The 8,855-nt window shown below is 54.3% G+C and overlaps 1 protein-coding gene across 2 annotated transcripts; it reads left to right on the top strand.

Moving 5' to 3' along the window:
• Window positions 1-604: 604 nt before the first annotated feature.
• On the top strand, window positions 605-8,800 carry LOC138154546 (serine/threonine-protein phosphatase 6 regulatory ankyrin repeat subunit C). 2 transcript variants are annotated; one of them, XM_069079473.1, is made up of 20 exons: window positions 605-759; window positions 1,085-1,168; window positions 1,406-1,484; window positions 1,605-1,675; window positions 2,629-2,829; window positions 3,099-3,186; window positions 3,341-3,483; window positions 3,713-3,925; window positions 4,292-4,370; window positions 4,782-4,896; window positions 5,056-5,138; window positions 5,244-5,361; window positions 5,588-5,656; window positions 5,797-5,937; window positions 6,032-6,112; window positions 6,827-6,938; window positions 7,071-7,142; window positions 7,449-7,650; window positions 8,400-8,487; window positions 8,584-8,800. In XM_069079473.1, the coding sequence occupies exons 1-20, from the start codon at window positions 733-735 to the stop codon at window positions 8,720-8,722; spliced, it is 2,205 nt and encodes a 734-aa protein (XP_068935574.1). In that variant the 5' UTR covers window positions 605-732; the 3' UTR covers window positions 8,723-8,800. The 2 variants fall into 2 exon arrangements, with proteins under 2 accessions (XP_068935574.1, XP_068935584.1); XM_069079483.1 differs by lacking the exons at window positions 5,056-5,138; window positions 5,244-5,361; window positions 5,588-5,656; ... (5 more) ...; window positions 8,400-8,487; window positions 8,584-8,800 and having other exon boundaries at window positions 4,782-4,900.
• The last annotated feature ends 55 nt before the right edge of the window (window positions 8,801-8,855 follow it).

Raw genomic sequence — 8,855 nt, 5'->3', positions numbered from 1 at the left:
AGAATGGTCTGCATGGCTGACAGGGAGATCGAAGTTCAGATCTCACTGCTGACACTGCCTGTGTGACCTTAGGGCAGTCCTTTGCTCATCTGTACAATGAAGAGACTGGATTACATTGGTTTCTTGGTTCCCTTCCAGTTCTGGAATTATACCCCGTCACATGATTGCTAAATTGGTTCCAGTTTTAAATCCAAGCAGGCTGAATTTCCAGAGCTGCCTATCACTTCCTCGTCATGCCCTGTTTGTGAAGCGTGAGGGAGCCCCCTGGGGAGAGTCTGACTCGCAGCAGGGCTGTTTGGCCACCAGGGGCGCTGCGGTCTGGGCTTTGGCCAGCAGAGGGAGCTGTGCGCTTGCGTTTGACTGCCAGAGCCCTGAGGAGCTGGGTCCGGCCACAAGGGGGCGCCGCAGGGCAGGTTGCGGGGCGCTGTGGAGCCAGAGTTGGCCGCCAGGGGGCGGAGCGCAGCCAGGTCTGGGCGCCACCGGTGCTACGGGACTACGGTGGGGCCGGCAGGCCCTGTCGGGAGGTCCGGGGGGCCGGAGCTGTGGGGCCCGGTGTGGCCGCCAGGGGGTGCTGCCGGCTCCCGCTCGCCCGCCTCCCGGTAGGCGGGGCCCCGCTCTCCCAGCAGCCGCTACCGTCGCTGCTGCCGCCGCCGCTGCCGCTGCCCCGTGTCCCCGGTGGAGCCGCCGCCGCTGCCGCCGGGAGCTCGATGCGGACGGAGCCTGCGCCGGGCCATGGGGATCCTGAGCATCACGGACCAGGTGAGTCACCGCGCTGGCCGCCGCCCGCCGGGCGCTGCCGCCACGCGAGCTCGGGGATGTGCGGCCTAGGCCTAGCCCGCGCCCCAACCTCCCGCGGCCCCGGGCCCCCGCTCCCCGGACCCTCTGGCCGCCTCGGGCCGGCCTCCCCTCGGCCCGCCCCGCCCCGCGCCGCCCCGCATCGCGCACACCCAGCCCGCCCGCAGGGCCGCCGGCCCCGCCTCCGCGGCCCGCTGCCCTTGCGGCGGTGACAGGGCGCCCGCCGGGCCCCTCGCGGCGCCCTCCCGGCCAGCCCCCTGAGCCGCCCGCCCGCCGCTCTCTCCCGCAGCCGCCCCTGGTCCAGGCCATCTTTAGCCGGGATGTGGAGGAAGTGCGCTCCCTCCTCTCGCAGAAGGAGAACATCAACGTGCTGGTGAGCGGGGGGGCAGCCGGGCCCCCACCCCCGCCCCCGCCCGGGGGAGGCGCCCAGAGGTGGGGGACGGGGGACGGGGGGGGGGCCCTGGCCCCGCCCCGCCGGGGCCCCGCCCGGCATTCCGACCCCCCTCCATCGCCCGCCTCTGGCGGGCTGAGCCCGCAGGGCTCCGGAAGGTGCGGGGCAGGGAGAGAGGAGGGGGGCTGGCCCCAGGTGATAGAGCATTTGCCCTCCTAGGACCAAGAGAGAAGAACCCCTCTGCATGCTGCTGCATATGTGGGAGACGTCCCCATCCTCCAACTGCTACTGCTGTCAGGTAAAGGCAGGAAGGGAGGAGTGCGCCCTGCCGGGCGGAGGGCACCAGGCATCGGGGCTGGGCAGCCGGCCTTCCCGCCCCACCCCCCCTACACACGCGCATTTTTTTACTTCTCCCCAGGTGCTAATGTCAACGCTAAGGACACACTGTGGCTGACTCCCCTCCATCGTGCTGCCGCCTCTAGGAATGAGGTAGGGTCAGCGGGGCACTGCTTCCTTCCACTCTTCTTCCCAAAGGGAATGACTAAATGAGGCGGATGGTGGAGTGTTACTCCTCTGTCATCCTCCTCCTCCAGAGTCTCATCTCCTGTACCAGCTGGAGAGGAAAGTCAGATCTTGGCTCCTCCCTCCTGACCTCTGGGCAGGCTGTTTATGGGGGGCTGAGCTCTGCCAGCTGATTTGACGTCAGGGGCAGCTTAGCACTCTGCTGGCAGACTGCAGGGGGCTCCAATGCCAGGCCTAAATGACTCATCCCTCCCTGAGGGGCCACCCTAGAGCCTGCTCCCCTTTTCCTCTTTCCCTGGGAAGAGCAGGAGAGGGCCCCTCCCAGGGCTACCCTGGCACTCCCCTGGCTTAAGCCATCATCCTAGAGGTCAGAATGCCAAGCTCAGGAGGTATTGCTGAAGTTGATGTATTAAGGGGTAGGAGGCTGGCTACATTTTGACTGGGGAATGGGGGTGGAGGTCATCTGTTTTCTTAGGTTGTTATTGAGGTTGATTTCAGTGGTTGTGGAAGGCTTGGAGGTGGGTGTGTACATGAAGGTGGGAGGCTTTATTTTTCCTGGAATTCCCATGGGGGTAGGGAGGATCTAGGAGTCTTCAGGATATCTATGTTTGCTTGGGGAAGGGTTGTGAAGGGGAGTAAGATTACCAAGATTGGGAGAATGAAGTTAGTTTTGCTTGAGGAAGGGTCTGTTTACCCTGGAAAGAGGAGGAAGGAGGTTCTGTTTAGATGACTGTCAGTTGGTGTTAAGGTGGTTTGTGTGTTTTCTTGGGGAAATAGGGGGTAAGATCGTATGGATGAAGGGCTTCTGTATTTACTGGGTGTTGAGGCTGTTTTCATTTCGGGGTTAAGACACCCATGCTAATTTGTCCCCTCACCTCCTGTTCTTTGTTCTTCTTGTTCTGACAAATTGCCACTAACAGAAAGTACTGGGGCTGCTCCTAGCACATTCCGCAGATGTGAATGCCCGGGACAAGCTATGGCAGACACCACTGCATGTGGCTGCTGCCAACCGGGCCACCAAATGTGCTGAAGCCCTGGCCCCACTGCTGAGCAGCCTCAATGTGGCGGACCGAAGTGGGCGCAGTGCCTTGCACCATGCCGTACACAGTGGGCACCTGGAGGTATGGACTCTCTTCACTCCCTGCCTGGGGCATCCAGACACTGTGGTTATGACGCTTGGTTTTCCATGCCCACCCCCTAGTCTTTTCCCTTTCCTAGTCTTTGCTTTCCCCATTAGTCCCTGTCCATGGTCCTTTCAACATTATATCAGTTTTCTCTTCAATTTCCTGAGTAAGTGGAGAAGCTTTAGTATAAGATGGCTGGGGATAGGGAAGGGTGGAAAGGGACTTATGCCAGGCTCTGAACGGAAATGTGCCCTGTTCTCACACAGATGGTGAACCTGCTTCTGAACAAAGGGGCCAGTCTTAACGTCTGTGACAAAAAAGAGCGGCAGCCACTACACTGGGCAGCCTTTTTAGGTGAGGAAGAATCTAGATGGAAAGAAGTTGTTTGGCCTACATTGGCATAATTTAGAGCTTGGGAATTCTGGGGTAGGGGGCCTGGAACCAAGTTTTGTTCTCTGTTCCCTTTAGCTTTGCCTTATCTCTGATCTCCTCATTCCCTCCCCCTTAGGGCATTTGGAGGTTCTGAAGCTGTTGGTGGCCCGGGGTGCAGATCCTAGTTGCAAGGACCGGAAGGGCTATGGGCTGCTCCACACAGCTGCTGCCAATGGCCAGATTGATGTGGTCAAGCACCTGCTACGGCTAGGGGCTGAGGTCAGGGACTTAAGAAATGTAGAAGAGGTTGTGTGGGGAAATAAGGTCAGCATAAGGAAGCTTGGGTTTGGTGCATCTGTGGGCACCGGATCGGTTTGGGAGGCCAGTACCTACAGCCACAGATCATGGAATTGGGAACCTAAGCAGAGAGAAAATGGAGCATTGGGATTCTGGGTTTCCTTAGCCAGGCATTCCATCCTCCCTCTTTTGGCATTCCCCACCATTCCAGATTGATGAGCCCAATGCCTATGGGAACACAGCTCTGCATATTGCCTGCTACCTGGGCCAGGATGCTGTGGCCAATGAACTGGTGAATGCAGGAGCTAATGTCAACCAGCCCAATGACAAGGGATTTACTCCATTACACGTGGCTGCAGTCTCCACCAATGGTGCACTCTGCTTGGAACTATTGGTCAATAATGGGGCGGATGTCAATTTCCAGGTGACAGGGAAGGAGGAGGCCCTAGAGGAGTGGGGAGAAGGGAACTGGTGATGGGAGAGGGGCCCTGTTTTGCAGGGACAAAGTTGGAAGATCTTCATCAGACAAACTTGGAAAATTCCTATGTTATTAAACTACTAGGAAAAGTTTCCAGGGCTTAAAGCCATAGTTGTTCCCTCTCCTTCAGAAATTTATGCAATACTCTGCTAGTCTCCAGGGAAGTACCCACTTACTCCCCACAGTGATCACATTGAGTCAAGGACTCATGGCATCAACATTTAATAGTTTACTTGATATTTCTGGGCCCAGGACTTTGGGAGGGAAACTGGCTTTTCTCTATTTTATACTGAAGAGTCGTATTTTCTACAGAGCAAAGAGGGAAAGAGTCCCCTGCATATGGCTGCCATCCATGGGCGTTTCACTCGATCTCAGATCCTTATCCAGAATGGTATGGACCCCAGAAATTAGGAGTTTTCTTCCTTCTCACAGGGATCTTAGATATTTATTCTCTGTGGGCTTTCCAAAGACTCTATTATGTCGATCACTCTTGCCTGTCTTCTTTCTTTTAAATAAATTTTATTGATATCTTTCATTTTTTCATTTCTTAATTTTTCTCCTGTATCTCTTTCCCTTTCCTGCTCCCAGGAAGCCATCACAGATAATATAGAATATTGCCTATCTTCTTTCTAATTCTCTGTCTTATGATCAGGCCCTTTCTATTACCTGACTTTTTGTAGGTTTGTTCTCCAAAGCTTGTTACCGGCCTCAGTGCTAAGGTCTGTTCTGTGTGTAAGTTAGTATATACATACAAACATACATAGTAGACACACATATGTATGTGTATATACATCTTTTTCAGGCAGTGAGATTGACTGTGCTGACAAATATGGGAATACACCATTGCACGTGGCTGCCCGCTACGGACATGAGCTGCTGATCAGCACCCTTATGACCAATGGTGCTGATACTGCCCGGTGAGCCACCTCCCTCATCCCCAGATCTCATAGCCCAGCCCTACCAGCTTCCAATCTCTTTGCCAACCAGGTAGTACTGGGACAAAAAAAAGCTGCCGTTAGCTCTTGCCAGCCGCCTTCCTAACCCAAGGGCTGACTGCTGTCCTCTCCTTTCTCTAGGCGAGGCATCCATGACATGTTCCCCCTGCACTTAGCTGTTCTCTTTGGATTCTCAGACTGTTGTCGTAAGCTTCTCTCCTCAGGTACATCCTATTTGGATTTTTAGCTGGGGATTGGTGGGTAATAGTATCATCCTTTCTCTGATTATTGCCCAGAGGCCTGAACTATGGAGATTCTTCCCCTTGCAGGTCAGCTGTACAGCATTGTGTCTTCACTCAGCAATGAACATGTTCTCTCTGCTGGTTTTGACATCAACACACCTGATAACCTTGGCCGAACCTGTCTCCATGCTGCTGCTTCTGGAGGGTGAGTTCCCTTTTCCTCATACTCCAGGGAAGAAACCCAGACCCGGTCCTGAAAGTCATTGTTTTCTCTTGCCCAATCCTGTTTTCTTTGCTTCCAACAGTGGAACCTGCAGGTAGGAAGTGCCAGCAGTTTTTTGTCCATTCTCAGCCCTTCCTTGGGTGCCTACTTCTTCCTCAGAGATACCAGTTTCTTCTTAACCCTTGCTCATCCCTCCCCCTCTTTACAGGAATGTTGAATGTCTTAATTTGCTGTTGAGCAGTGGAGCTGACTTGAGAAGGAGAGACAAGTTTGGAAGGTGTGTGGGAAGGGCTCAGTGGGCCATAAATGTGATCAGAGGAATATTGTAATGACGGCTTCTGACTTGGCTCTTAGCCGGTTTAAGAGGTCTTCATTAGTGCCTTGCTTCCTCCTCACCGTCTTGTCATCCTCCACCAGGACCCCATTGCACTATGCAGCCGCCAATGGCAGCTACCAGTGTGCGGTGACACTGGTGACTGCTGGAGCGGGCATCAATGAGGCTGACTGTAAAGGCTGCTCCCCTCTGCACTATGCTGCCGCTTCCGACACCTACCGGAGGTGAGTCTCTCTCCCTCCCCACCGGCCTCCCCACCCTCCCATCTTCCAGGCTGTCCTCCCTCCTGACCCACCCAAGTCTGCTCTTTGTGCCTAGAGCGGAGCCGCATGCGGCCGCCAGCCACGACCCCGAAGAGGACGAGCCACTGAAGGCATCCCGGAGGAAGGAGGCCTTCTTGTGAGTGGCTTCAGGGGCCCCTGAAGTCTCCATATCACCTGTGTCCCTTGGGTCCTGTCCTCCTCTCCTGGCTCCGCCTAGTCTGTTTCTCTGCCATTCAGTGTGTGTTGAGCTGGGCCCCAGGATCCTCAAGAAATGTGAGGCAAGGGACTCGTGCTTCAGTTGAGATTGAGGTAGTATGATGGGTCTACTTGCGAAATGTTACCCAGTCTGGAAGCTCTTCTAAACAGTTGTTCTGTTTGGTGCTTTGAGGCCTATGAAGGAAACCAGTACAAGGCCATTGTCTCCATTTTACAGATGAGCAAATTGAGACTCAGAGAGGTAGAGTGACTGACCCAGGGTTACATGGCCAGTGAGTGAGGAAATGAGGCTTCTCCTTAACACTTGGCCTCTCAGTGGAACTCCAGCTGAGGGACGGAGGAGATTAAAAGAGAGGAGACCAGGGAGGGCTAGTATAGACGACAGAAAAGGTCTTATGGACAAGCTGGCATCCACACTGGCTTTGAGACAGGGAAGGGCATCCCAAGTGTGGGGAGCCACCTGAGGGAAAGGAAGGAAGAGAGGAGGGAGCAGAGGACAGCCTGACTGGAGTAGAGGGTGTGTCCTGGGGACTAGTAGAAAGTGATTGCTCCCATCCTACCTATGAGCCCTCATCTCCAGCCTGAACTCTGGCTTCTCTTGGGGTCCTTCTCTCATGTTCTTTCTTTCTCTCAGCTGTCTGGAGTTTTTACTGGATAACGGTGCAGACCCTTCCCTGCGGGACAGGCAGGGTTACACAGCCGTGCACTATGCAGCCGCCTATGGCAACAGACAGAACCTTGAGCTGGTAGGTGGGAGGTCGTACTGGAAGAGACCTAACGTGGCCTAGGGGGCCTCAGATCCAGAAGAGGTGGGGTTCAAGATGAAGTGGAAGGATTCTGGGGGCTCCCAATCCTTATCTCCATCTCATCCTTTTCAGCTCCTAGAAATGTCTTTTAACTGCCTGGAAGATGTGGAGAACACCATTCCAGTCAGCCCTTTGCACTTAGCTGTGAGTCCTTCCCCTGTGCTGATTCCCTCCCCCATAGCAGCATAGCCCGGGTACCTGCACAGGTGGGGAGCTGGCACCCCCGAGTTCTCTTCCTAGCTTAGATTGCTTTTTTTGGCCTTCTTTGGGAGCCTTGAGGGCAGTAGTCTGGGAAGGCACCTGCTTGGGTAGGAGAGTTAACCAAAATCGTCACGCCTGTGGTACCTAGCAGTTTAGGAGAAATTGTGTCAGGGCCCCTCCCACTTAGGGGTAAGGGATTGGCCGTGTACATCAAGAACATGCTCCATTTTTGTTCCCGTGCTCTCCCAGGCCTATAATGGTCACTGTGAAGCACTGAAGACACTGGCAGAGACGCTGGTGAACCTGGACGTGAGGGACCACAAAGGCCGAACTGCACTGTTCCTGGCCACAGAACGGGGCTCCACGGAGTGTGTAGAGGTGCTCACGGCCCATGGAGCCTCTGCCTTGGTCAAGGAGCGCAAGCGGAAGTGGACACCCCTCCATGCTGCCGGTAGGGGCCTCCGAAATTCACTCACCCCTTCTGTCCAGCGCAGGGGTCAGATGGCTCAGGAGCTGGTGAAAATCAAATTGGAAAATGTCTAACAGAATAAATGAAAATATGGTAGAACATTGATAATGCTACTCTGTGGTTCTCTAAGTCATCATGTAGCCTGCAGGCCTCCTAATGTATGGGTTAGGGGTACCCTTTTTCTGCTTGACTGTGCCAGCTCTGCTCAACACCATTGGCCTCAAACTCAAATAGCAGCCAGTCTCTGCTGCCTGCTTCTTGCCTTAGAAAACCACAAATTAGCATTATGTGTTTTATTGTATTTTTATTTATTTTTGTTAAACGTTTCCCAGTTGCATTTTAATCTAGTTGCATAAAGTGAGGAGTTTTTCAAGCCAGAATTTCAACCCCTCTGCTACACTTTAGCAAGCCCCTGTTTCTGCGAGTCCAAAGTGGGGGTAGAGGCAATCTGGAGAAGACTTAGAACTATCTTGGTCAAACTCTGTGTCCGTTTTCTTTGGTGTTATTCCTGAATCACATTTTAATAGGACATTAAGTTCCAGTGCCAAATCACTTTATGTCCCATGAGGTCCCTTCCTTCTCTGTCTTCCCCAGAGGAACCCCCAAAGAGGATCTCATTTCCCTCCACACTGCCCCCTCCTGGGACCTGATTCTGCCTTGCTCTGGGACCTCTCCCCCACTGTCTCTTTCCCTATCTCCCCCCTGCTCTGATATGACTCCCTTTCCTCCAGCTGCTTCTGGTCACACAGACTCCCTGCATCTGCTGATCGACAGTGGCGAGCGAGCTGATATCACTGATGTCATGGATGCCCATGGACAGTGAGTGCAGGGGCCGCGGGTCTGATGCCTTGGTTTGTGGCGGTCCTTCTCATCTCTTTGCCTGACACTCTTCCCCTTTTTCTGTCCTGCCTCCAGGACCCCACTGATGTTGGCCATCATGAATGGCCATGTAGATTGTGTGCATCTCCTGCTGGAAAAAGGGTCCACAGCTGATGCAGCTGACCGCCGGGGTCGAACTGCCTTGCACCGTGGGGTGAGTGATAGATCTTCCTAGGTAGGGCCATGGAAACAGGGAGAAGGTTTAGTTGCATGAGGCTGACCAGTGTTCGGGAGTCAATTTGGGGCATCTTATCATCCTCTAGGTAGGTTATTAAAACCTCTATTCTATTTTCCTGACATCCTGCTGG

This window comes from Petaurus breviceps, unplaced genomic scaffold (assembly GCF_028583685.1).
Source record: "Petaurus breviceps papuanus isolate PSGF00001 unplaced genomic scaffold, PetGlider_PUasm1.0 154, whole genome shotgun sequence".
NCBI lineage: Eukaryota > Metazoa > Chordata > Mammalia > Diprotodontia > Petauridae > Petaurus > Petaurus breviceps.
This window is presented reverse-complemented; position numbering and strand designations above follow the sequence as displayed.